The following is a 27720-nucleotide window of genomic DNA, read 5'->3' on the forward strand; positions in this document are numbered from 1 at the left end:
TTATCATAAATGTTTATTATAACCAAAACGTTGTTTCCTGTCACACTGAGTGTAAGTATTCCAGCATGGGTTTGATGTTGATGATTTTGCTCTAGATGTCTTGCATGGGAGGTGATTGTCACTCTTTGCAATGAGGAGGAATGTGGAGAGATACAGAGTATTTACAGTACATAGTATATTATTGAGCTAAGTTACAGCGTTGGTCTAAAGGTTAGAGGACTGCGTTTGTGACCGAAGGTTCGACCCCTCTTTGTCCTATTTATGCCCAAACATGGAGTTCCGTGTCAGTCATGCCAAAATATGGAGTCCATGCCAGTCTATGACATAAGTACTATATGACATCATATTGATGACATCAGGGTACTCCATATAAGGGTATTTTCGGATTTATAGATATCGTTTTTGACAACCGCCGATCGGACCAACTTCCTACGGTCCAACTTCATCACTCACAGACATGTGTGTATAAAAAAGCCAAAAGGGCTCTGATTTAGCTGAAACACAGATTGATGCCCTACAATACGTATGTAATAGATATGTCATAGATCAGTGGTTCTCAACCTTTTCAGGCTACGACCCCCCAAAATTATCATATTTTAACCGAGAACCCCCCACCCTGACAAGCACTAGGAATTATAGGAGTTGAGGGATAACATTTTGTTTGACTCTGTTCCACAGATAAATTGCGAAAATATGAGATCTACAAGCTATTATCTATTTTTGGCTCTTATATTATTAGACAATTTGGCCAATGTTTGTTACATATTTATAGTATAGTTTGTTGAGTCGTTACTTTATTTTTATTTTTTTTATTAAAAAGGTCTTAAAAGGCCTTAAATTGTCACTTCACTGTCATCTGAGGACCCCCCCTAACCCACAGGTTGAGAACCACTGTATTTGAGTGATGTCATAGATGAATGATGTCACAAGCTGAGGTCATCATTAGAGCCACAACTTGTGGTGGACACCAAAACAAGGGCGGCCTACTCCCGAGTGGGCCGGTACCCAACGGGAACCGGTCTAGTTCATCATGATGACAGTAGCTAGTGAACACGTTGTAACCATAGAGTTAAATATCACACCCAGTGTGAAGTGAGCGGTGATATTTATGAGTTATTAATTTCATCATGCATCTCGGTAGCCAATCACAGCACGTCCTGCGAAGTGACGTGCTTACATTTTTTACATTATTATTACTTTCATCATGCGGCTCGCTAGCCAATCACAGCGCGTCTGCGAAGTTTGAAGTTAATTTCATCATGCATCTCTGTAGCCAATCACAGCACATCCTGCGACGGTTAGCCAATGGGCGTGTTTTCCACAGCATGGCGTCACAGCGAAAGACACATTTTCACGACGGAAAGAAAAACTTTCGCCACAGATGGGTCCCAAACCCTCTTATAGGAGCGGTTGCACCGCTCAAAAATAATAGAGAGGGCACCGCCCCGGATATCCCCATCCCATCAACATATTATATTATACCTCTATGCATCCCATCCACTGCATTAAATTGCTCACCCAGCGCATGGGCCGAAATCACCCCTTCTTCAGGGTTGGGATGGGCGAGGCCTATTTGGGGCTTCTGTGACGCGTTTCTCTGACGCGTTTCTCTGACGCGTTTTGCGTCACCTCGGTGCGCAGCCCCGTGCGCAAGCTCTTGCGCAAGTTTGTGAGTCGAGCCCATTGGTCGAAACCGTTTTCGCTCGTTCATGTACAGTGGCCCCAGCTGCAGTACCTATGAATGGCCAGCATGTCCAATTTGCTTCAATGCAAACACTGGGTTCTGGGGGCTTGGTTGTAACGTGTCGTAAAACATACTTCATGACGTGGACCAGGCTGTGCCGGAGTCCTGGAGTTGGTCACACTGCAGTGTCATCTGGATGTCCATACAGTACATGCGGACCACTTTCCAGCTTAACAGAGAATTATCTACATTTTCCCATAGACTTTCACTTAAAAAAAGCCATTCATAAAAGCCATTCAATATTTTAGTGTATAAAACATTTCAGAACATTGTATAGAAGAAGCTGGCCATTTTACTGTTTGTGGATAAACAGTGTGGGCTCCATCTCTTGACGTTTGTCACAGGGTGTTCTATGTTAAAGACCAATGACATCATTAATTCCCCAACTCTGGGGGGATGGGGTCCACACTGTTCCCATGTGGATCCGAGATCCCAGACGTGGAAAGTAACTAATTACATTTACTCAAGTACTGTATTTAAGTACAATTTTGAGGTATTATTTTACTATACTGGTGTATTTCCAATTGTCAGTACTTTTACTTTCCACTACATCTCAGAGGCAAATATTGTACTTTTTACTCCATTACAATTATTTGAAAACTTGAGTTACTAGTTACGTTGTAGATTTTGATTATTATTACAAAACATACATTAACCACTTCAGCCCCCATATACAATATACTTTGGCTATTTTCAAATAGGCGATCTATATGGAGTCAGATCTCCATAGAACTACAAGCTCACAACGCGTCGCTTTTTGCTACGCCCTGTGAGCTTGTTGATCTGCCATTTTCAAAAGATTTGTATACATTTGAAAACTTGTGAAATGGGACATTCTGCATAATGAATAATTTACTTTTTGGTGTTTTAGGTATATTTTGATGCCAATACTTTTGTACTTTTACTAAAGTAAATTTTGAATACAGGACTTTTATTGTAACAGGGTATTTCTACTACAATCTGAGTACTTCTTCCACCACTGCGAGATCCACATGGATTTTTGAATTATTAATAATATAATTTGTTAATGTCAGACAGTGCATGGCCGAATTCTGTGCTACCTTGTATGTGGTAGTTACAGTCAGACACCATGCTACAGCAAAACCTCTCAATTCTACTTGTGACTGGATCTGTGCTGCTCCGTGCATGATCCATCGTCTGTGGAAATGAGTACAACGTCTAGTCTAGGACTTCCTTGATTCACGGAAATATTTTGCATATAATTAAGAACTGTAATCCTCAATATCTTTGTGAAATGAATAAGCTGCCATGTGGGGGGGTAAATGTCATTTCCCATCTCTTTTGTACATATAGGCTAGTGTTTTTATTTGTTGATGACATGTATTATTGTGTACATTTCTTATGCTATGTTGATGAATTGAATACATAGGAGCACAATGGAAGCAAGTCCCCAGGACTTTTTTGTGTTATCCTTTTAGCCTTAATGTCTTAATGTACCACGTGCAGTTTACATTTCTGACTGAAGTTTCAATCAATCAATCAATCAATGTCTTTTTTTCCCCATGTGCTTATTTCTAACCTTGTATTGTTATTGAGCAGGTATGTGCTCTTCTGCTTTGATGCTAAATCTATTTGCTTCTCTGCTAAGTGAAATATTTTGGGAACTGCCCAGTACAACCACAGTCCTATACTGTTGGCCACTGAGCAGCTCCACTGGAGCAGTTTGAGGGTTCAGTGCCTTGCTCAAGGGGTGCTGGGGGAGTAAGTGGTGGCCATTCATCGCTTCCCCACCCAGATTTTTCCTGCCGGTCCGGGGGATCGAACTGAGAACCTTTCGGTCGTAATCTGTAAAAATGTACTCACTCTAGAAGAATGTTCCATTCCATAGTGTTTAGTACTCACTCTAGAGACCATACTCTGTACATAACCATAGAGATGCACCAATGCTGCTTTTCCTTTCACTGAACAATACATTCAGACATTTAGTTTGGAGTTTGTTGAACAACAACAATCGAGATGTTCTTTTTGTTTTTCATCCTTCCATCAACAGAGCGCAACATCCCAGTGGTGGACCAGATGATGTATGCAGGACAGTCGATGAGATGATGGACATCTAGATGTGTCATCCCATTGGTGGAGGAGATGATGTGTTAGTTTTTAAATATTCTTTAGTTTTAGTTCTAATTCAGTTTTTCAGTTGGGGTTTGATTTCAGTTTAGTTTTTAGTTCGTTTTTTATGAAGTAGTTTTAGGAATCCCTAAATTGCTTTTTTTTCCTTCTTTTGTCTTAGTTTGGGGTTTTTCAGGTATTATGAGGAAAAGCCTTGATTTATAGAAGCTGAAAAGGGTAGGATGAAAGAATGAATGCAGTATTTCAACCTTCAGGACAGACGCGTGTCGTGTCATCACTGATGAGAGCAGTTGGTGGGCGACCGTTGCCATGACTACCAGATGACAACAGTACTTGGGATCCTAGAAACTGGGGCAGCCAGCCGGTGCAACATGACATGGCGGCTGGAGCAAAGGACAAAGTAAATCATTGATTATTTACGTCAACATTAATTATGTATATTATGTCAGCAGGCCTCCTCTCGCTGGGGTTTTGTCATTTTCTGCCTGGATACTCCCAACTCTCTCTCTCTCTGTGTATGTAATGACTGTTTACATTGTGAACACTTTTGTTATGGATGAAACAAAGATTGTGCCTCACTCTCTGTGTGTAAATAGTCCTCTAACTGGTCAAATTGACAGTGTTCATTTAACTCAGCTGCTTGTACAAATTAAACCAAATGGACCCTTAAGGGCCCATTTGAACAAGCTTCGGAGTTAAATTAACAACAAAGGAATTTAATGTGCTCTATGGTGCAGTGTAAACATGAAAGCTATACTACTAAATACAAAATTATAAAGAACGTGACTTGAGTCTTGACTTTTTTTTTAATAAATAAATAAAATACACGAGTACTGTGGCAGTTGAAACACACATTTTAACACGTTAAAACCACTCATCTTAAAGCTGCAATTGTATCTAATTGTACTGAATATTTTATACGTACTGAATTGATTAATTCTGTATGGTAGAGTATGTTAATACAATATAGCTAGTGGTTGGAGGTGGTCTCCCTACTCTTCCATTGAGACATTTAGACCATGGTGTCAGGTAGGACGTTGACAAGTAGTACTGCCTGAAGAATCTCATAAGCGCAATAGCTCCCCTGGCCAAGCAGGGATTTCGTCTTAGAAGAATGGCAGAAATTTGACCGTGCGTTCACATCCTGGGTAGGACATGAAAATCACAGACTGCAGCTTTAAAACATTCACTCCCTTTTAAGCTGTTACAGCGGTGTGTGTAACTCAGTCCATAATCATTTATAATGTCCACATACAGTAACTACACAGTGCATATATTTAACTCCATACCATTTCAAGTATGCAGGTACATTGCAATTCTGAGCAATACTATTAAAGTAATATGTTCATCATATTACATTCTGCTTAACTGAGAAGTCATAAAAATGCATAAAATAATCTTAATACTGTAGGGTTTATGGCCTTTTTCTAGTTAACTGCCTGATGTCATGGCTATAATAATCATCCACAGACAGTGTGTCTTAGGTATTGCTTTGACTACAAAGCCAATGCTTCACAGTTCAGATAAACGCTTACCATTTTGTTAGAAAAATATGTTTTTCCCCCTTGGTTCCATCATGCAATCGTTTCAAAACAATGACACCTTGACATTCTATCTACATTGCACTCATGCCTCGACATTAGGTTTATATATTTTTGATGTATCACCCACTGAGTTTGTCAGCATTGTTGTCAGGTGTCCATAAATCACAACGTTTTGGTTGCACAATATTTGTGCGATAACCGTTTATCACGTCCAAAATGTATATTTGTTGTTCTTCGTGGACACTAACAAAGTCTTAGATGACATGCAGTAAACTTGGGACTCTCTTAACTTTAAATCAATGCATAAGTTTGTTTTTTTCCAAACAGCTACTTCATCAATCAACAACAAACATTCTTGGCTTTTTGCTAGTGAATTAAGTATTTCATACAGTACAGACAGGACACAAGTAAATTCCCATGCTAGACAACAGACATAATGCAACATTTAAGATCTTCTTCCATTCTCCTACAGTATTGTCCTGTTAGCTTTAGTCACTTTAACACAGCCCTGGACTTGAACCATTCTGTTGGGCTGTAGTCGCCCCGGCAAAGAGTTTACTTTGCCCAAATCTGTAAAAACAATCAAAAGAAAGGAAAAGCAGGACTGTATCTCAATTCTAGATCACTCCCTTTTTCACCAGCTCTTTCCTTTTGAACGTAATTTATACTCCATTGTGCGATAGCATCGCTTGCCAAAAGGAAGTGATCTACAAGCTAACAACACCTCGAAATGTGACGCATTGTTAGCTTGTAATAACTTCCTTTTGGCAAGCAACACTTGTCGTACTACAGAGAATAAATTAAGCTTCACTCGTGTTAGAGCAAAACAGTTCAGTGCTGTATCCCCAACAACACCTTTACCCCACACAGGAAAATCCTGTGTGGGGTAAAGGAAGACTATTTGAAATTAATACCATTCTGGACAGTATTACCACGTGCGGAGGGGTGCCTCATCTGCCTCGGCAGCAATGGACAGCAGGATGGCCTTGGGAGTGTTCTCGAAAAGTGCTGCTCTGTTCTGGGTCTGTCCCTTTTTCACCCAGTGGCCGTAGATCTTGAAGGCGCAGGCGTCGATCAGCTTGCGGATGGGCTTGACGGCGTACGGGTCGCTCTTCATCACCTCCTTGGTGACAGGCTTGGCCCGCCGGTAGTTACAGTAGATGCGCATGACGGCGAGTACCGTCATGCAGACGACCTGGTGACACAACAAGTAAGAACAGATCGGGGTTTTAACATGATTTCAAAACAAATCTATACGTCACTTGTCTACAGCTTGTGGCATTATGTCATACGTACATCAGGGGTGGGTAAGCATCTTTTTGATCTATCATGTGATCACATTGGGCTACTGAAGTGCTCAATTCAGTTAATCAAAAACAACCATTATTAACAAGTATTGTTCTATGTGCTTAAAAAGCACATAGCAATAATTCTCCCATGATAGTCAGAAATGTTATCTTACCTTTATTATTCATATTCAATTATTGACTTGTTGGGTTTTATTAAATGATTGACTTATTCTATGCTTACGAGCATAACAAGTATTAAATAGCATTAAATAAAAACTAGTGTGTTGAATCTTACCTTGAACCTTCTGTATGGGCTGAACTGTCGTTTTTCATTCACCACATACTGAGAGAAGAAGGGGTGGTTGAGGGCATCGATGGCCGTGAATCTCTGCTTAGGATCCACCACCAACATCCTGGATATCTGAACCACAGCAAACCAAACCACAGCATCTCATCTCCTGATCTCAAAAATCACTGTTATGTCTCAGTGTTACTATATGTCAAGGACCATTGTCAACTTCTGTCACATTATAGTTTACATAAAACTCCACCATTTCCCCCCACATTTGCTTAGTTTTTTAGATATCATGGTTGTTTACATTTGGGCTTTATTAAATATACATTACAATTATGTTTTATCAACATTAGCTAAAACTCACTGTATCGTTAAAAGCCCTCTTAGAGATACAATTTAAGTTTAAAAAACAGCACTTGCATTTAACATTTTTTTCCAGGCATATTGATAGGCATATTGATGTGTAAATGTGAATGGCTTGTGTTAGAGTAATTTGAGATAAAAAAAAGGGTGAATTATCTCTACCTAGAATTTTTTTCCCGTGAAATTTCAACATGTACGGCCGTGAATCATGTTTAAAAATGTAGGCTGAGATATACTAAAGTATAAACTGCATACAATTGTGTATATAACATATGTTGAAGACAGAGGCAATCTCTGCTAATGGCTAGAAGTCAGAATTAGACTGGTATGGCTCTTTAAAGTATGACAAAATGTAAGTATGTTGTTTTTCTTTTAATCAAATACTGATAAGATTCATATTAAACATTCTGGCAGGACTTATTCATGGCCCAAGCAATTGATTTCAGTATAAAAGTAATGTCTAGCATCAAATTAATGCGTTCATGAACTAACTACAGGGGGGCTAGTAACAGTAGTAGTAGTAGTAGATATCGTCTCTGTCGGGTGGAAACCTCATATGTCCAATACTGTTACTTTTCAAATTCAAAAAAAGCAAAGGTAGCAGATCTACAAACTCGAAGTGCGCTGCGTTGAGCTTGCAGATCTGCTACTTTGGATGCTTTTGTGTGACGCTGTAGTATGATCAAGTAGTGCTTAATTTACCCCAAAAAAAACACAAAAACCTAAAAAGAAATGGAGGTTTCTGCCCGAAAACAACGATATTCATACCCCCGTACCAAGTCTTTAACAGTATCTGAGCGGTCCTCCCACTCCGGAGAGGAGAAGTCATATTTTCCCGCCAGAATCATCCTCAGCATCAGCATCTGTTTCCTGTGCCAGAACGGAGGGGAGCCTGCCAGCAGGGTGTACATGATCACCCCTGAACTCCATCTGTAACACAGGACACACAGTTTTAAAATGGATGTGAAGACATTTTCAAAATGTACAGTTGTATAGTTGTGCATATCAAGCTACAATCCAGGGCTTGTTTTAGTGAGTAAAGAGTTTGTTAACCCATTTAGACCGGGAAGGTATCTGTGTCATTTTCAGACGTCTTTGGCTATTCAAAAATAGCAGATATACAAGCTCATAGCGCGGCACTATGAGTTTGTAGATCTGCTGTTTTTGAAAAATCGTGAATATGTGTGCAAAGCGTACGTAAAAAAAAATGTTCCAGGGACCCCCCAGAAGCAAAGATTTGAGTTTCAAAAAAATATATGTATTCAAAGATGTGCACAAAATGTTCAAGATTTTTCAAAAAGTAGCAGATCTACAAGCTCGTAGCACGGCACTCGCGCTATGAGCTTGTAGATCTGCTAAAATGGTTATAGCTAAAAATCTAAAATGACGTTCCCGGTCTTCATGGGTTAATACAATATAACTAGAACATCTACAGTCGGTTAGAGGTGGTCTCCCTATTCTTCCATTGAGAAGTTTAGACCCTGGTGTCGGGTAGGTTATTAGATGGCTGTTAGAGCTGCCACCTTGGCTGAAGTTAGGACATTGATGCCGAGAAGTAAACAACGGACATAAAACCTATGGATTGAAGCTTTGAACGTGTTATTCGATGTATGAACCTACATACAGTATGTGTCAGATTGACTTCATTAGACACAGTTTAGAGTTTAGATAAATGAGACTTGTTGTGAAACATGAAAAAGAAGGAAGCAAGCACTCATGAGACAAGTTTTCGAAGTACCAATGTACAGGGTGCACGGTTCGGGTAGACAATGTTCATAGAAAGGAATACCAGCACTCACTTAAGTCCTTTTAGGCTCTTATTTATTTAGGTAATAGCTCCCCAGCAAGCAGCGTCAAACCGGACGTTTCGGCCCAGAGGCCTTCCTCAGCGTATAGTGACAACATCCTGTTTCAGTGTCATTTATAAAGGGGACCTTGGTGCCACGCACAGAGCGGTCCGGGTAACAACACAATAGGACAGTCATTTTTTTTTTAACTTTTTAACACTTTTTAACAAGCTAGGTCACCATTAAATAGTAAATGCATGTACTCACAAAAAAAGAAGAAAATGACATAGAACATCATTTTTTTAGCAGTAAGGCACCAGTTTTAAACCTTTGTCTGTGCGAGTCCCTCAGTACTCCTTCATAAAGACAGACTCAGATTTCAGTCAAGATTTACACATTTGTAGAAAACTGCATAACACATTTTTTTTAAATACCGTAGTATACACTGTGTCACTCGAGAAAGAGGCATTAAACTCATTCGTACCATTAATTCATTACTCAAAAATATAATAATAGCTCATTTCACTCTAAAGTGGTCTGCCCTGTCTATTTTTCACCACAATAAATCCTATAAGAAACAACCTAGTAAGAGTTCTTCATTTAAACCTTTAGGGTGTTCTGTTTGGAGAGAGTGTATCCACCATGCCTCTCGTTGCAGTAAAGTTTTTCACGATCCCCACCTCTTTTTAAGGGCAGTACTGCCTCAATACGTTTGTCACATTACATTTCTACATTACAGGGTATTGAGGCAGTACTGCCCTTAAAAAGAGGTGGGGATAGTGAAAAACTTTTACTGCAACGAGAGGCATGGTGGATACACAACCCTAAATAAATAAGAGCCTAAAAGGACTTAAGTGAGTGCTGGTATTCCTTTCTATGAACTTGTTGTGAAACACTCACATATCCACAGCAGTGTCATATCCTACATGGTTGGCGTCCATGGAACACTCGATGATCTCAGGAGCCAGGTAACCAGGGGTCCCACACACCTCTGGATCCAATATGGACCACACACACACACACACACACACATCACAATAAGATGGGTAAAAACATAAACAGTAATGAGCTGGTTTCATACACACTTCCACTTATATCGTTGCTGTCGGGCAGAAACCTCTTATCTCCATATTTTTTTACACTTTTTGTGTTTTTTCATAAATGAATGCTCTACTTGATCATACAGCATCACAAGTAGCAGATATACAAGCTCGAAACGCGGCGTGAAGCGACGCATTTTGAGCTTGTCGACCTGCTACCTTTGCGATTTTAGAATTTTAATCCTGAAAAGTAACAGTTTGGACATTTGGAGGTTTCCACCCGACAGAGACGATATGTTACAGTTTGGAAAAGCATGGATGGAGTCCATGATGTATTTGCAAGGGATGCTACAATATCTTACCACCCGGGACCTGGTTTTGGAAAAGTTTCAAAAAGTTACTTTTAAGGTTTCAGCAGTGGAAGTGTAATGTTATCTCGTCTCTCCCTTCCTGTGGTATGACCCATAACGTCATTTGACCTTTGGCCCTTTCAACCAATATGTTAACTTGAACTTCCCATGTATCATGAATATCTGCCCATTTGTTTTCTATTTTGACCCTGATCTTGATTAAACAGAGGTGAAATCACTTCCATTTACCGTAATTTAGTGCGGTCAGTTTGTGTGGAAACTGTTTATCTCATAAAAGGGACCTCATTGACCAAGTTTCTTTTGCTTTATTAAATGCCAACATGGTGCACACACTATAAGTTAACGCTTTGAATGGCCTAGCTGTCGATCTTCCACAGATCAACTTTATTGAAGTGACGTTTGTCACATTACATTTCTACATTACATTTCCTACTCCTCAAACGTGGCTGCAGGTCTCAGTGCTCTTCTGGCACGTTACCTCCTGAAAGGAGGAGGTGTCCCTCGAAAAGGTCAACGTACCCAAGAGTGACCGGGACACCAGCAGAGAGCTCTCAGCTCTCACAGTGTCCAGTTGCATCTTAACATTCGTCAGAGATGAGAGATTACAGTTACATAATGTATACGATCGCTGTATACTGTCAGCTACAATGACATACAGTATATATATATACGGTATACATGTATTATACTGCTATCGTTTTCATCCTTCTGCTACATGTATTCTGAATAACTTATGCTTATTTGCAATTCATCCATTCTTTTCTGTATAGTCTAAGTTCTGTATATTTTCTATATATCCTATTCCTAGCTGAGTAACTCAGGGAAGGTGCAATTCTAAATTGTATATCTATTTGATCCTAGTCTACTTATTACTAGTTGTAGACCCGTACCTGTATTATAACTTTTATTTCTTAGCTTTTATTACCGGCTTACAGTATATTTTTGTACTTTATATGTCAGACATTACTTGTATCAGAGTCTGGCAGAGTCCTGTCTGTCTGTCTGTCTGTCTGCCTGTCTGTCTGTCGCGATGATAGAAATGTTAATGTATCAAATAGCCAGTGAAGTTTGCTTTTGAGTCCTTGAACTCTAGAAAGACTCTATACAAATACCTTTGAACTTAAACGTGTGTAATCATGAAAAGATAATAAGCCACAGGTACATACAGTAGAGCAAGTACATTTACATGTGGAGTTTTTCAATGTGCGTGACCACTGACCGTTGAGCTTCTGTTCCGGTCCGATCTGCACGGAGAAGCCGAAGTCGGTGAGTTTGATGTTCATGTGGTCGTCCAGCAGGATGTTCTCAGGCTTCAGGTCTCTGTGGACGATGTTCTGGGAGTGGAGGAACTTCACCACCTCCAGGAGAGCTCTCATGATGGCCCTGAAACATGGTCATTATAGCTTTTAGTGGAGGAACTTCACCACCTCTAGGAGGGATCTCATGATATTCCTGAAACACGGTCATTCGGTTTTATTTTTATTCATTTTAGAGCTCACATGATGTTCCTGACGCGATGTGAGCTTGTAAATCTGCTATTTTTGAGAACCACTGTTCTAAACCACTGTTCTAAAAGAGTTTTTTGAAAAACTTATGGTGCTATATATATATATATATATATATATATACTAGAGTCTCAGCCGCGCACGGGGCCCAGCGTGGGCGCGTGTATATTGGGGTACCCAAATCGTCGGATTAAAATTTGCAAAAGTAAAAAAAAATAATAAAAAAAATAAATTGAAGAAATTATATTTTTTATGTTGCAGGGGGTCCGCGGACCCCCTGTGGAGTGTCGGGACGCGCGGGGACCCCCGTGGAAGATGACGGACCCCTTCGGTGGTGTTTTTTTTTTCATGAAGGTGGTTGCTTGTTTCTGGCGCTTGTTTTTAGAGAACCTGGCATGCCAACCTGGCATCCCAATGGCGGCGGCGTGTTGTTTTGCCTCGGTGGTGCGCACGGTAAACGGTACGAAGCTGTTTCCCCTTCCGTTTTGTCCGAAATGTGGTGAGTAGAATAAATTATGTTGCGACGTGGAAACTGTGTCGTGAGCAATGAGAGGTGTCCTACGCCACCCGTAAATTCAGCACGTCCGCCGTGGCTACTGTGTTGGCGAGATGTGGTGTGTCGGCGTTGTGTTTACTCGATTACAGAGCTGTGGCTATAGCGTCAGCGGCGCGCGGAAGTGACTTGCCGATTATATAAGTATATATATATATATATATATATATATATATATAAAATATAAAATGACACAGATGCTTTCTCGGTTTTAATGGCTTCGATCTCCATTGAAAACGTCCCTGGTTCTGGTGACTGATATTGTCCTATTAAACATGGTTAACATGATTGATTTTATTTGGTGATATCATAGAACAGAGCACAACAGCACTTCCCCTGATATACAGTCAAGTAGCATCAGCAAGGATGAAAACACAATGAAGTCCAAGGGCTTAGTTCCATGGTGTTCCATCTAGTTTGAAGTTCAATGGGCTTACAGTTAGGAGTGGGGCGTGTCTGATCAAATGTCTAAATATTGAATAAAGTAACTTACTGGGGTGCACACAAAAGTCAGAGTAGATCACAGAAGTGTTTTAAAGCGAGATACCTTTTTAAGCGGTTAGACTGACGGTTAGTTCATATTCCTGATGATCTCAACTCACGTTTGTCACAGTCCTAATAACAAGATGAAGAAATACTGACCTGGTTTCTTTCTCGCTCAGGGTAACTTTCTCAGTGAGGTAGTCGAAAAGCTCTCCCCGCTTCATCCTGCCAGAGAAATACAAGTGTTAAGCGTTCCAATGCTCTCCACAAAGGCGTCCCAGACTGTGCTTGTACTCTAGAGATCTCTATCTAATTCAAACGTTTAAACTTACAGGTCAAAAATCAGGAAGAAGAAGGCTTTGGACTCGTAGCAGTCTTTGAGCTGTACTGGAGACACAATGCAAGGCATGTGATTAGATTATAAGCAACTCAATAACAACACTACAGTACTGTATCTATCTATGTGGGTCAATCAGCAGAGAGCAGGTTAAAACCATTGACGTGTCGTATACACAACAGACTGACTGACCTCATCAGCAGGTTAGTGGGACATTATGCCAATCAATCAACCTTCTTTTTTATGTGAAAATACTGTAGTCTCCTTTTATAACAAGACAGGGTTTAATAACGGCATGGCTTCCCTGTGGATCTCTGATGTCATGTGACCAGTCTATGGTGTCAGTACCATGACATCAAGACTATCAAGTCAGTCATCTCCGTATTTGGGCAACGTTTCATCACGATCAGACCTCCATTGACTTCCAGTATAAAATGTAAGTTTAAAAAAAGGTAAATATTTAATTTAAAAAAGTACTACACATTTAAATAAAGTTGGTCTTTCTAGGCCTACTGACAGCGTGCACAAGACATTTTCACTTACTGCCAGTAAGCCAAAGAATTACAGCCATGCATTCATTTTGTTATGTTTTATTATTATCATCATTATGTTTTTACATTTAACTTTCATTTTATAATGGAAGCCAATTGGAATCAGGTAGTGCTGAAACCAAAATTGGAGTCATATATATATACTGTATGTCATAAATGACTGACATTGTTAATGACTTACGTCACAGGCCTGCCACATGAAGTCCTTGATCCACTGGGGCCACACAGTTCCCAGGTGGATCTAGAGATCTACATGACTCTGTTGTTCAGGTCTCTCTCTGTATTACAGTATGTAGTACAGTGGTTCTCAAAGTGGGGTCCCCAGCGAAATGTGTTAATAAATATAGCATATTAACACAAAATGTAACCTTTTATACTTTGGCTATTCAAAAATAGCAGATATACAAGCTCATAGCGTGGCACAGAGTGCAGCGCTATGAGCTTGTAGATCTGCTATTTCTTTTTCATCGTGAAAATTAGTGCAAACCTTTGAATATATATTTTTTTTTCAAGCGAACATTTGTAACTCAAATCTTTGCTTCTGGGGGTCCCTGGAACTAAATACCTATAATTTTGGGGGTCCTTGACATGAAAAGGTTTGAGAACCATGTAGTAGTTATGGGTTTCTGCGAGTGTGTGGTGCTTACTGATGTTTTCCTGTCCACAGACTTTCTTGAGGATGTCGATCTCCTTCACCGTAGCCTCCCTGATCTCCTCCATCTCCTGGCTGGTCATCTTGTCTGACGGGGTGATGTCAATGACTTTCACCGCATACTCCTGTGAGCTCCGTTTGTCTACACAGCGACGCACCACGCTGCTCACTCCCCTGTGGTTACAGGACACAAAACATCGTAAATCATCAGTCCTCTCATTTCACTCTTGTTAGTTGGCTTAGAGCCCGACCGATATATCGGTCTGGCTGATATATCAGTCCAGTGATGTGTTCTACCGTGGTACGCTGTATACGTAGTATGCCCTGTAGAATTTTTTCGTCGCCACCGTATACCTTCAAAAACTGTTCAAAACAGCGTATCTGATACGCTGATACGCTCTGATACGCTACTGCCCAGGACTCCAGGAGTGACTGGGGGGCAGCAAGAATGTGGGCTAATTCTGAGTTGATGGCTTATCATGTGTGTAGCTATTGTTCTTGAGGTGATAAGTAATGGCTGCGACGGAATTCACACATTAACTCAACGACGCGAATACTAATAAAGTACTCTAATCAGGCAGTGATTACTTCAGTGATTACTTCATTCCTTGCGCTCTTACATGGTAATAATCCTTGCTTTGCATTGAAAATGCATCCAAGCTCGGAAGTGGTTGAGCTCAGGTGATCAGACATCAGAAACACTATAAAATCAGTACAAAGCATATTGCGTGTGGGCCACACACGCGCGCGAAGCGCGCAATTTTTTTACATTTAATTAATTATAGACGCGCGCATACCATGCGTGTGGGAGGCAGGGAATAATCATAGTATACCCTCCAAAAAAATCTAGAATACACCACTGTTTCAGTCATTATTTGACTTTTTTGAAGACATCCGTATCTGCAAATGCAGCCGATGTGTCCCCAATTTTTTTAACCACTTTGAACTTTTCCGTCCATATGTTTGGGGCATGTCATTCTTAAGAATTTTCAAAGGTATTCTGGTTTTAAAATTCTTTAAAAATTAGATTTTTTAACAAGGCTTATATAATTATATAAAGTCAATTCTAGTTAAATGTTTTAAAAATATAAGTTTTTCAAATTGATTTAGAAAATATTGCACTTTCTAACAAAATATGGGTCAAAATGGGTATTTGGTGGACTACACTAGGACTCTCCAAAATTGGGATCGGCATCAGACTCAAAATTCTGGCATCTGTCGGGCTCTAGTTGGTTTTCCTCAGAAGCTGGTGTTTGAACAGCTGGACACAAAGGAAAGCTGTGCATTTTTCACTCCCAACAATTGTACAATCCAAAACCCATATCTCTTAATAGCAGCTGGATTCAATGTTTCTAGCAGTGACAAAATGAGAATTAAGCTTACAACTTGTATGACCCCAAGAGTTAATACCAAGAGCCAGTTTATAAATTGTTCTTGTTAAATGGCTTATATCGTAGTAGTGCTACATTAATGACTATCACTATTATGATAACAACTTCTAAGTGACACATGGCAAAACAAAGTAAATGACATGTTGTTGGAGAATAGGAACTTTTAGCAGTTTTCATTGGTGTTAAATAATTATAAAACCCACAGATAGACGTAACCACTTTCAAGCTGGCGTCCCTCTTTTGGCCATGTCATATAGGTGAAACTTTCCACAAATTATTCCAAATGTTTAAAAAATTACGAAAATAGCAGTCTATTCTCGCTACTTTTACGTGCCGCTGTCATATGATAAAGAATAAAATAGGGCAGTAATACATGGAGATATACATATGGTTTATGCCTGATGTGTGTCATGTATTATGTGAAGGACCAGTGAACTGGGTGTTTTCTCCCACAGTCAGTGGGGATTTCAGTGGGGTTGTGTGGGGCCCCATGGGGCCCGGTGAGGAACACTATAGCAGGGGAACAAAATGGCCTCATCCAGTAACCTCTTGACCTCAGTGTGAGAACTTGTGTGTGAAATTACATAATACATCAACAGGCTGGCCAATCAGGGACGTCCGTCCACACTAAACCTTTTGTCCCAAACAGGCTTACTCACGCTGACTCCTGGCCGCTTTGATTTACATAACAGCACCGCCCTCTGCAGGCAAATGGTGGAGAATTACAATGAGCAGCCTTTACAACTGTTTGAAGTATGCTTAAATGGTTATCTTGTTATCTTGTGTCTCAAATCCCTGAGGCTCAAGGCTCAACAAGAGTTTCTGTGCCTGAATCTATGTGAGCGCTGAACAAGGACAAGACTAAAAAAATAAAATTAAAATTAAAAAGAGAACCCAATCCCTTGAAGTTTTTACTCACATTGTTTAATTGCACTAATACACATACTAAGTGTATTTATGAGTGTGTATAGCTTATAACTGCACATTCTATCAACCAGATACTAAATTCCCCCCCTGCAGTATTCTCCATTGTGCCTGAAGTGATTTTACCTATACTATTGCATTTACATTAATGTTTTACTTATTTATTTTTTGTTATTTACATCTAGAATTACCATTATTATTACCATTGTTATATCAATTTTTTTTTGTTGCACACACAGTCTTGTAGAACATGTCACACCAACATTTCACTGTTTGTACCTGTATGAGTGAGTGACAAATAAGCCCCTTGAATATTGAACGTGAATGCTACTGTAGATACAGTATATGTGTTGGGTCTGTACTTTATGTATGTTGTTCTCAAACAGTTTCATGTCAAGGACCCCCATAAGAGAAGATCTGTGTAAAATTTTCCAAAAATATTTCAGATCTTTCACAATCTTTCTAAATATTTCAAAACTTTTCAAAAATAGTAGATCTGCAAGCGTTGTGAGCTTGCAGATCGGCTATTTTCAAATAGCTCAAGTATAAAATAGCGTGAAAGTGGTTAAACTAAATTTCAATGCTTTATTAACTAATTTTGCTGCGGACCCCCTGGAACCCCACCCCTAAGGACCCCTGGGGGTCCCACATGTGTCCTGTGATGTGAGGATTTTTGAACGCACCTTCCCAGGATCTCCTTGGGTTCGTATTTATCGTAGAACTCGTGGGCTCCCACCCAGTCAGGGATGTCCTCCTCTTTGGTCATGATGTTGATGATGTTGAGAGGGTCACCACGGCAACAGAGCTACTCTACAGATATCAGCAGGCTGGAGACAAAGCACATACTGTATATCATGTTGGGAAAACTGGGATCAGGAACCGGAGGAACCGGATACAATAGTGAGGAACCGGAACCAGAACCAATTATTTTTGTTTTATTTTTTATTTTACTTTTTATTGATGCAAATGGCTTATAATTCAGCATACTAATTTTCCAGGAAGAGAAAGGCCATAGTTTCTATTGGCTGAAAATCCCCATCAATAATGTCATTGGTATAGGCAGGTCCCTGAACAGTCCACATTCCACCAATGAGAGCGAGTAGACATAAACAGTTCCATCTTATGAGCATTAGTGAGGACCATTATATGAAGATAAGATTGAAAATAGGTGAAATGCTCTTATAAATGATCATCACAGTAGGGGGATAGTAGCCTATTAGTAGGCTGACGTCCTATATAATAGTTTGAGTTTAGCTACTCTACTCCCAAAGGAAGACATGACATGAGAGGTGGCTGCATGGCACATAGTGGCACAGGCTGTTCATGACAGCCCAAGTGACATTTCAAAGTTTACTCTTAAACTAAATAATAAATGACACACGGTTAAATTAACCAAGCAAAGACAGAAAACTGTTTATCAATGCCTTGGACTATTAGCAAACACATCAATTGATAACCAACACAATAATTAAGTTTCAATTGTCAATAAAAAAAACCCAACTAAAACAGGCCTACCATTATGTCATTGTTGCAATAAACTATGCTCCAACAGGCTATTTGACCGTACATCCCATAGCTTAGTTTACATTTGCTTTATTTAGTTTTAACGGTGTTTCTCAAACTTTTTCATGATTTGCCAGGGAGCCCCAGAAGAGAATATTTTTGTTTAAAAAAACATTATTATTTTACACAATTATTTACAATTTTCCAAACATTTCAGCGTTTAATTTAATCCCGTCTGTAGCCGATTCTGTCGGAAGTTCCCAATGGGCGATAGTGACGGGCGCATACGGTGAAAGCCGGAATTACACTCAATGTAACCAGGAAGTAAACGAGGGGGGGGGTAAAACACTTCTTCATTGAAAAATAGGAACTAATACATTGCACAAATATTCCAGACACCTAGTTAACATTTGGGGCAAGCACCTTATATTTTGCAATTGTAAATGTTTGGAGAAATACGGCTTTAATGGTGACATTCTATGGCAAACTGGGGGGAGGGGGTGGTCGCTCGTAGACTCGTAGATATAAAAAATGTACAAAATCGATATACAAAATCGATACAAATACATCTACGAGAGTCTTGATCTAAGGATAGTCCAGATACATAGACTATTCTAATGAAAATAATTGCTATTAGAGTACAGTCTACCAACCTACATTACATGGTTATGTTTTCCTACAGCCGATCACTATGCGACCTTTTGCGAGCTGCAGTGATGTTTATTATCACTAGCCATGTTCCATGTATCACACGACGGTCGTCTGTCACGGCCGTGTGTCATGGATGGAACTTCAACCTGGTGTTTGCACTTTCTCCATTCTCTACATAAACGTTCAGATTTCAAATATAAAGTGCTTACCTCGTGGCCACGGATGTTACAATTATGTACGGGCCCTCAGTACCCGTATCTTCCGTATTGTTCAATAAAAAGCATTTTAATCCGATCGCTGGCCATTTTCTGAGACCTCGTCAAGCCAGATTTCTCGCATGATTTGCTAGCTGGATTTCTCCGTATTTTCGCCGTATGCTTTCAACTACGCGAACCTATCGGTTGGGAGGTGTATTGCACTCTGATACATTATAACTATGAGAAAATGGCCACCGATCGGATTAAAATGTTTTATATTGAACAATACGTAAGATACGGGTATTTCTGAGGGCCCACACATAATTATAAGATCCGTGGCCATGAGGTAGGCACTTTATATTTGATATCTGAACGTTTATGTATATGTACGGGCCGTAAATGGAGAAAGTGCAAACACTATGTTGAAGTACATCCATGACACGGTCGTGACAGACGACTGTCGTACATGTGATCCATGGCTACATGAATGCATAGCCTAATAGGCTATCTATCTTCATACATTCCTTTCATTGCTTCAGACAAAATGTAGTAGATAGACTAATGAATATAAATAATTGATATTACAGTAGCCTGCTACGTGACATGGTGCCCATCACTATGCGACCTTTCGCGAGCTGCATCGGTGTTTATGACAAGAACTTAGTCTTAGATTCAAAACTATCATAAATGCATTTAATATCGAGTCTGACTTTTGCGTTCGATTTGAAAGCAAAAGTCAGACTCCATAAAAGACATCTACGATAGTCTTGAATCCAAGTCTAGGTAAGAACGAAGGAACTGACCACAAACACATAACAAGGCAACACTCACCGTATGAATGTGTGATCAATAGTCCCTATTTGTTAAAGATATACTCCATTATTATGATTCAAACCCTTCATAAAGCTGTACAACGCTGGAGCCAAACCATCCAGTTACAGTGGTGTCACTACAGTTCAATGTGTGCCGGTGTTCTGCCATTGCAGGGTGAGCATAATGTCAGACGCCAGAAATAACACCAGACCACCAGCATGTCTACATATCAGTGGTGTAAATATGTTTTACTTAAGTATGAATACCACCATGTAGAAATACTCTGTTACAAGTTAAAGTTAAAGGTATTTAAAATTGACTTGAGTACAAGTACACAAGTATTGTTAACATTATGTCCATTTCACAAGTTAAATATGTATACAAATCTTTTGAAAATAGCAGATCTACAAGCTCACAATGCATGCATCGTGACACATTGTGAGCTTGTAGATCAGCCATTTTCAAATAGTCGAAGTGTATATACAAAGCACGGTTTGTCCCATTTCATATGCAACCTTTCATTTAATAATGTGCATATTGCACTAACAGAACAGAGCGATAGAACAGGTGCTATTTACTGTCTGTCCGTGGCTGTTATTCTAATAAAAGAAACGGCTAAATATAGATTCTTAGGTTGTTCGACGGGTGATCTTTCCAGGAATGACAGGACATCATGTCCACTTTGTCCAGTCATGATGGAAGAAACGCTCCAAATGTTTTACTGAAGTAAAAGTAGTTAAGTTGTACCATAGTTAAGCTGTACTATATTATATTATCATATACCATCTTACACTATTATATGTGCTACTATTGTTATTGTTACTACTGTCTTGCACTGTATCTCTTTCTGTCTCTCCTCTGTCTCTCTCTTCTTTCCCCCGACACGGTCGAGGCAGAAGGCCGCCACCCTAGAGCCTAGGGTCTGCCTGACGTTTCTTCCAGTTAAGAGGGAGTTTTTCGTTGCCACTGTCACAAAATTGCTTGCTCAGGGTGGGATGTCGGGTCTCTTCTCTACATGTAAAGTGTCTTGAGACAACTTGTTGTGATTTGACACTTTAATAAAATTGAATTGAATTGAATTGAAATTACTTAAGTAATACAATAATTCTGCTAATTACAAGTAATTGTGGTACAAGTTAAGGCCTGTAATCAAAATTTCACTTGAGAAAAAGTAGCATACAAAAGTATTGGCATGAAAATAGTACCAAAAGCACTCCTATTAAGCCATTTCCGCCCAAAAATGTACCAACATTTAAAAAAAATAGCAGATCTAGCTCACCATGTGTAAGGATGCATTGTGAGCTTGTAGATCTATTTTTGAATAGCCAGAATATAATAGGAGTAAAAAGTGGCTAAAGAAAAGTATAAAGTATTGAAAGACTGACAAACTCAAGTACCTTAAAAATGTACTCAAGTAAATGTACTTACTTTCCACCTCAGCAGACAGTGGCCGGTGACAGACATGAAAGAAGTCCACAGTATGATTGAACAATCCAAGTGCTTTATTTGAACCATATATACTTGTTACAAGTGAATTGCGGTTTTGCAACCATGTTTTAGCAGGGATACAGTAGATCAGTGGATCTAAAACTGGGGTCCTTGAGAACTAACAGGACTGTAGTCTCGCGTAGCCAGACAACTATTCCACAATCTCTGAATGCTATATAGAGTCTGGAACTACAACTCCCGAAATCCGATTGAGGAAGCTGGCACTTCTTCCGTTCACGAAAATATATTTTAAAATATCTTTACATTTTTTTTTTAAATTTCCATTTATGCTAACCAGCAAGCTAAATATACTTAGATGATTTGTATTTATATTAGGATAAATTTGCGTGACTGTAAAGACGAAACGTAAGTGGGGAGGAAGTTTCACATCCGGTTTATATACTAATCATGATCAGACCTTTCGAGTCCCAGACTGTATGACCGGAAACATTTGAAAATTGTGGGAGGCAACAGTCTGGCCACGCGAGACTAACAGCACTGTAACTCAGAGAGTGTACAAATGGAACCAAACGGACCCTTAGGGATCAATTTGGTTCCATTTGAACACTGCGAGTTAGGATTTTATAATATAGATCAAGCTAAACTACTCAAGCCGATCAATACACTGAAGCAAAGCCATTCCAAACTAAACAACAAACTAAAATATATAAACATTATGTATAGACTATTATTACAGGTTCTGCAGCATTCTGAGAAATGAGTGTACTGTTGTTGTTTGATGATCAACACTATAACATCAACTGTTCCAATAAAGCACGTTTATTTAACTTTGAGAATTAGAATTAAATTATTCTTTATGTTTGTTATGTTGCAGATTCAGTGTGCGTTCAGCATTGGCCAGGTCTTGGTCTCCGCCTCATGACAGGCCTGTTGAAGGAACACGATTAAAAAGAAAAGTTATTCAACTTCATACCACACTGCCTAATTTAATTACGGTAATAACTTTAGCTTCAGAGGTATTAGTGTAATATTGGATTATTGGATTTTAACATTGAAAGTGCCGCCACCCGGGGTGGCTACTTTCATTGACTTCATAGAAACATGGCCGCCGTGTGAATATGGTCTATGACCACCCAAGGTATCGCAAAACTCTTGACTACATCAAATAAAGCCACAGTCCACACCTACGATTTGCGACGCAACTAAACTGTTGCAATACGTTGCAGAGAATTTCCCTGTCGCAGCTCAGTGCAGTTTGGGGATTCTGTTGCAAGTGGTTGCAGTTGCAAGTTGTTGCATCACCAGTCATTGGTCCACAACAAAGATTTGCAGGTAACTCAACAAAACCGTTGCCCGTTGCAGGTCGGCGCATGCCGGCTCATTGCGTCGCAAGTGATTCAACTTGTCCATTTGCAGACAAAAAAGTTGCAACGCATTTCTTATCACAAACACGTTGCTCACACTATTCTGCTTTTATTAAATGCTCTCTCTCTCCCCCACTCTCTAGCATCAGTCTGTTTCTTTTTTTAAAGCATGCACATACTGCCAAAAGGGAGAGAAAAATAGAGCGAGCGAACGGGAGAAAGGAAAGGAGAGCGTATAGCTATTCATTTCATATACAAAAGGTAGGCTATAGCCTAGAATATGGTAATATATAATAGGTTTACGTGCTATGGTCTGGACTGGGCTTGAGTGCAGGGTTCAAACTCATCCCGATAAGACAAACAGGTGACTAAATACTACTACAGATCATCCTTATTTAATGATGGCACAATACTACTGTAGAATACATTAAAATGTAGACTTAGAAAGTAAATATTCTGCATTTGTGGTTGCCTGAGGTTGGGCACAGAGTGCTATGACGCATGCCCAGGAAATATTATGTTCATCACATATCCAATACCATAGCACTATATTTAATCACAAAGACAACTGCATAACTCAACACAGCAACGAACCGCGGCAGTAATATTGGATATTCTTGCATTTCTGCTCTATTTAATAGAGGAGAGACATGGAGGGCAGGAGAGAGGGCATGACATTAGGGATTTTGTAAAAAAATGGATTAATGTAAAAATGGCGATTCTTATTATCAACGATTCAGAATCGATTCACAATTTCCAACAATAGCCCAGCTGATTCTCGTTAATGCTACTTGCATCAAGCACTTGCATCAAGGGCCAAGGCAATTATGTTGTGTTTCTGCATGAAATAGAACTACACCTAATCTAAGATACCATCAAAGCCAATCATTTTTACCAGCAACCCTCTCTGGTATTATATGATTCTGTTTGAGCTGTTGGGAATAACTAGCTTACACTTAGTTGTTTAAGTCCATATGACAACAATATGACTGTTGTGAATTAAAATAGATACAACTGATTGGGAATCATTTAAAAATGAGAATCTATTTTTGAATCGAGAATCGGTTTGAGTAGAAAGAATTAGTCGTGACCTCAAGAATCGGAATCGAATCGTGAGATAGCAGAAGATTCCCGTCTCTAGATGACACGCACCAAACAGCCTCGGGTCAGATTCAAACCAGTTTAAGCTACAGGAAGGACTAAAGCCCTATTTTATGTGGTATACTATGCACTCTTACTGGGTGAACCACCGGAGGGCATCCTGACTTACCATTTGAAAACTTGCACTGTTTGAGCACCTCACTGAAGCCCTCGCACAGTTTGTAGTCACTTTGTGTCTGAGCACACTCAATGAACTGCTTGAGCTCATAGGAGCACGCCCCCTGCTGGGGGGCCGGCTCCTGCTGGTACATGGACTGCGGCTGTTGGTACGCGGGCTGGGGCTGGTACTGCTGCTGGTACTGTGGCTGCTGCTGGTACTGTGGCTGGGCCTCCTAACAGACAAAGGACATAATAATTCACGTCAATCTATAAATATGTAAATGTCTTTCAGTGAGTGATGTTTTACACAACTATCAGAATCATGATTGAGCACACTGTGATTGGGGTGGCTGTAGCTGAGTGCATACATAGTAAATGCTGCAGATGCTGTGGTAAATGTTTGTGGACAAACAGTGCAGGCTTGATCTCTTCACATCTGACAAAGAATGTTCCATGTAAAAACTGAACCATTTTGTTAGGCCAAGTCCCAATATGTGATTTGTTAAAAGGAGCCCCCCTCCCACACTAGCGCTGTTTCCTAAACTAAGTACAATATATAAAATGATGTCCCTACTGTTCTACATACAGCCAACCAGTTGAACAAATCACAGTTTGAGGCTTTAACCTTAGCTTTTATGAAATACATCATTCATGTTTATGAAAGATGCTTCCATAAACATGTTGCTAGTATTATATTGCTAGTTTGACCACTTCAAATACTCTTTAATCTTAAAATAACTCATAACCAAAAATTGCAGATCTACAAGTTCACAGCACTGTGAGCTTGTAGATCTGCTATTTTTGGTGCACAACATGCTTCCATGATGGCTTCTTTGGAATCCAGACTGAGAACTTTAATCCATGTGTATTGTTGCAGCGCACATGACCTGGTTAAGCCTAAATAAATGTTTTACCAAGTTAAACATTTAAAATGTGTTAAACATTTCAAAAGAATTCAGCAAGTCCCAGTCTATTCCCGAAGGAGACAGACAATTTGAACAAAGCTTCAAGGTAAAGTATGGCGGAGCTAGAGCTCAAATTCTGAAGAGAAATTAAGTAATAAATAAATAACAGTGACAATAACATAACTGGGCTCTCTCAAGAGATCAAAGTTCACTACGTTTTTCCCACCAGCAAAACAATTGTTTAACACAAATCGTGCAGCTCTGTGATGTCTATATAGATAAGACAGAGCTGAGCCTTGGAATCATTATGAGTCGTTGATGACCTACTCACTATGTGTCAGCCAGGAACATGATGAATCATTTAGCAGACTTAATCTAGAGCGAATTACAGTAGGCGAGGTAAACACAAGGTACTACATCAAATGCATAGACAGTGTAGTGCTTCAGTAATCTAGGATCATAGATAAAGCAAGGACCTATCATCAGTCTAAACATTATAAAAGAAGAATATACATACATTATGTACATTGAAACTATACAAACTATAGGATGCCAGGTCAACAAATGAACCTGGCATATGTCTACATAACATGCTATCTAAATTGCATTTTAACCTTTGCATAAGGGTAGGGAAAGTGCTACACTACGGTCTGAAGTGGAGTCTGAAGAGGTGAGTCTTCAGATTACGGTGGAAAATTGGGAGTGAGTCTGCATGTATACGATTACAAAGCCATTCCAAAACAAGTGCCTTCATTTACCTGGTAGGTGACATCAGGCCTGGCAGCCTCAGAATTTCCCCCTCCTCCTCCGCCGCCTCCAGTCAATGCATGGCCGATGACGTGCCCCACGGTAGAGCCTATTGCCACTCCACCAGCTGTAGCTGCCATCTGGGCAAACATGCCTGGCGCTCTGGGAGCTGCAGCCGGGGCAGCCATGGCTGACGGAGGGGCATGGGCTGGAGCAGGGGCATAAGAGGGAGGTGCTGCCCTGGCCATGGGTGGAGGTGGTGGCCGGCTACAATAAAGAACACAAGTAACAGGACAGTTATCATCAGACCTATACCACAGGTATGCATGTGCTACACAACACTACACACGGGTGTAACGAAGTCCATGGTTCTAAAACATTTTCATGACAAGGACCTCCAAATTCATACTTATTAGGCAACTGACCCCCATCACCCGTTATCAGTATATAACTAATATGAGTCAGTGATATTGCAATAATTGTACAGTGTTTGTATTCATTTGTTGATGACATTGTGTTAATTTTGTATGCCAAGTTGATGAATTGAATACATGTCAGGACCACAATATAAACAAGTCCTCAGTACTCAGTAAAGGATACGTGTTATCCTTTTAGCTTTAATGTCTGACTGTACCACGTGCTATACACATTTCTGACAAATAAAGTATTCAGTCAATCAATTATGTTCAAGGTAATTGTTTATCTCCCAAAATCAAGAAGGCTGAGGTCAAATCCAGGCTTGAGACAAATAAGTAAATTATGTAAATACAACAGTAGATAGACTTTGTAGGGCATTTTAGTTATCTGGTGTGAGTTATCTTTGATAACTATAGTTACTTTCTACTCAGGGAAATAAGATTCCAAAACAGCTTCCATAAGCTTCTGTTTATCTCACTTGGACTCATGTCAGCTCTTGATCTGTTGTTACATCAGCAGATAAGTAACTAATCACACCTCTAAACTTAAATGATTATTCAACTCCATTCAGGGCCAATGGCAGTTCAGCTTATAGTCCTTTGTGTTATTTTATAGTTATTAACTTCCAAATAAGCAAACCATGACATTATTTGATTGAGTTGTATACAGTAACGTGCTATTCTTAGCTAGCATCAATGCTAGCCCCACACAATATTAAAGAGGACAGTTAATAATTTTACCTCATGGCTGCCGGAGGCGGCATCCTGGAACCGCGACTTCTGCTTCCTCTGGGCATCTTTAAGATAGTTTATTAATATAAAGTTATACAGAAATTATAAGTATTTACTGTCTTCTGTCCTCAGACACCAAGCTGCGTTTGATTACGACCTTCGCTTAATCCGGAACCTTCTGCACGTTGCGTCATTTGTTTCATGGACGAGTTCCGGTACGACGGTTTGTAGTCCTCCCCCAGTGTTTGTTGTAGTCCTAAAAACCCAGAAGATTCGTTCCTTCACCACATTACTAATGTAGCCCTAGAATGGCTAAGACTTGTTTTACTAAAGTAAAAGTATCAATACTGCAATGTAGAAATAGTCTGTTACAAGTAAAAGTCCAGAATTCAAAATCTACTTGATTAAAAGTACAGAAGTATGTAGGCGCTAGGTTGGTGCAGTGGTAAAGTCCCTACCCACCACCACGGAGGTTGTGGGTTCGAATCCACGTGGTGCATCCGGCTTTGTACAGGCTGTACAAAGCCGTACCAAATTGTGTTCATGTAGACGCTGTACAGTACAGCGTCTACATGAACACAATTTGGGCGGGGAGGGTGATAATGGTCATTGCGCGTACTCCTACAAGCTGGGGGCAGAGTCTGTCAGCAGGGAGTGTTGGGCGAGAGGAGTATGACGGAGGCTTTACGTCCTCCTGGTGGGGGCTCCTCACTGGCAGGAGTGAGTAGGATACAACAGCAGAACATATCTGCTGCACATTTAA

The 27720-nt window shown here is 39.9% G+C and overlaps 2 protein-coding genes across 6 annotated transcripts; both read right to left on the bottom strand.

Annotated features, from left to right (window-relative positions):
* Window positions 1–4622: 4622 nt before the first annotated feature.
* LOC311050912 (phosphorylase b kinase gamma catalytic chain, skeletal muscle/heart isoform-like) lies at window positions 4623–20260 on the bottom strand. Of its 4 annotated transcripts, none has more exons than XR_014601336.1 (11): window positions 20103–20260; window positions 17604–17747; window positions 14601–14779; window positions 13398–13452; window positions 13225–13290; window positions 11744–11907; window positions 10014–10104; window positions 8103–8256; window positions 6964–7089; window positions 4872–6574; window positions 4623–4827 (listed from the first exon to the last, which is right to left on the bottom strand). XR_014601336.1 is itself a non-coding variant. In XM_084065141.1 (11 exons), coding segments are annotated over exons 2-11 (1182 nt in total). In that variant the 5' UTR covers window positions 17687–17747; window positions 20103–20260; the 3' UTR covers window positions 4623–5948. The 4 variants fall into 4 exon arrangements, 3 of the variants coding, with proteins under 3 accessions (XP_083921267.1, XP_083921265.1, XP_083921266.1); XM_084065141.1 differs by having other exon boundaries at window positions 4623–5949; window positions 6312–6574; XM_084065139.1 differs by having other exon boundaries at window positions 4623–6574.
* A 1303-nt stretch (window positions 20261–21563) lies between these two features.
* chchd2 (coiled-coil-helix-coiled-coil-helix domain containing 2) lies at window positions 21564–27144 on the bottom strand. 2 transcript variants are annotated; one of them, XR_014601309.1, is made up of 5 exons: window positions 26967–27144; window positions 25821–26076; window positions 24168–24390; window positions 22078–22460; window positions 21564–21706 (listed from the first exon to the last, which is right to left on the bottom strand). XR_014601309.1 is itself a non-coding variant. In XM_084064533.1 (4 exons), exons 1-4 carry the CDS (start codon window positions 27020–27022, stop codon window positions 22450–22452), a joined length of 546 nt encoding a protein of 181 aa, XP_083920659.1. In that variant the 5' UTR covers window positions 27023–27144; the 3' UTR covers window positions 21564–22449. The 2 variants fall into 2 exon arrangements, 1 of the variants encoding a protein (XP_083920659.1); XM_084064533.1 differs by having other exon boundaries at window positions 21564–22460.
* Window positions 27145–27720: the final 576 nt, after the last annotated feature.

The sequence above is a fragment of the Gymnoscopelus microlampas genome (assembly GCF_963454915.1).
Source record: "Gymnoscopelus microlampas genome assembly, chromosome: 8".
NCBI lineage: Eukaryota > Metazoa > Chordata > Actinopteri > Myctophiformes > Myctophidae > Gymnoscopelus > Gymnoscopelus microlampas.

What these genes read in the sequence shown, in the direction of transcription:
- LOC311050912 (XM_084065139.1), bottom strand. Translation starts at nt 17,686, where the DNA reads ATGACCAAAGAGGAGGACATCCCTGACTGGGTGGGAGCCCACGAGTTC. An exon ending in TATGACACTGCTGTGGATAT is followed by an intron (nt 8,257 to 10,013) that starts GTGAGTGTTTCA and finishes CCTGTGTTACAG; the next exon opens with ATGGAGTTCAGGGGTGATCA. An exon ending in CAGATACTGTTAAAGACTTG is followed by an intron (nt 7,090 to 8,102) that starts GTACGGGGGTAT and finishes GCTGTGGTTCAG; the next exon opens with ATATCCAGGATGTTGGTGGT.
- chchd2 (XM_084064533.1), bottom strand. Translation starts at nt 27,022, where the DNA reads ATGCCCAGAGGAAGCAGAAGTCGCGGTTCCAGGATGCCGCCTCCGGCA. An exon ending in CCGCCTCCGGCAGCCATGAG is followed by an intron (nt 26,077 to 26,966) that starts GTAAAATTATTA and finishes TCTTTATTGTAG; the next exon opens with CCGGCCACCACCTCCACCCA. An exon ending in GGCCTGATGTCACCTACCAG is followed by an intron (nt 24,391 to 25,820) that starts GTAAATGAAGGC and finishes TTTGTCTGTTAG; the next exon opens with GAGGCCCAGCCACAGTACCA.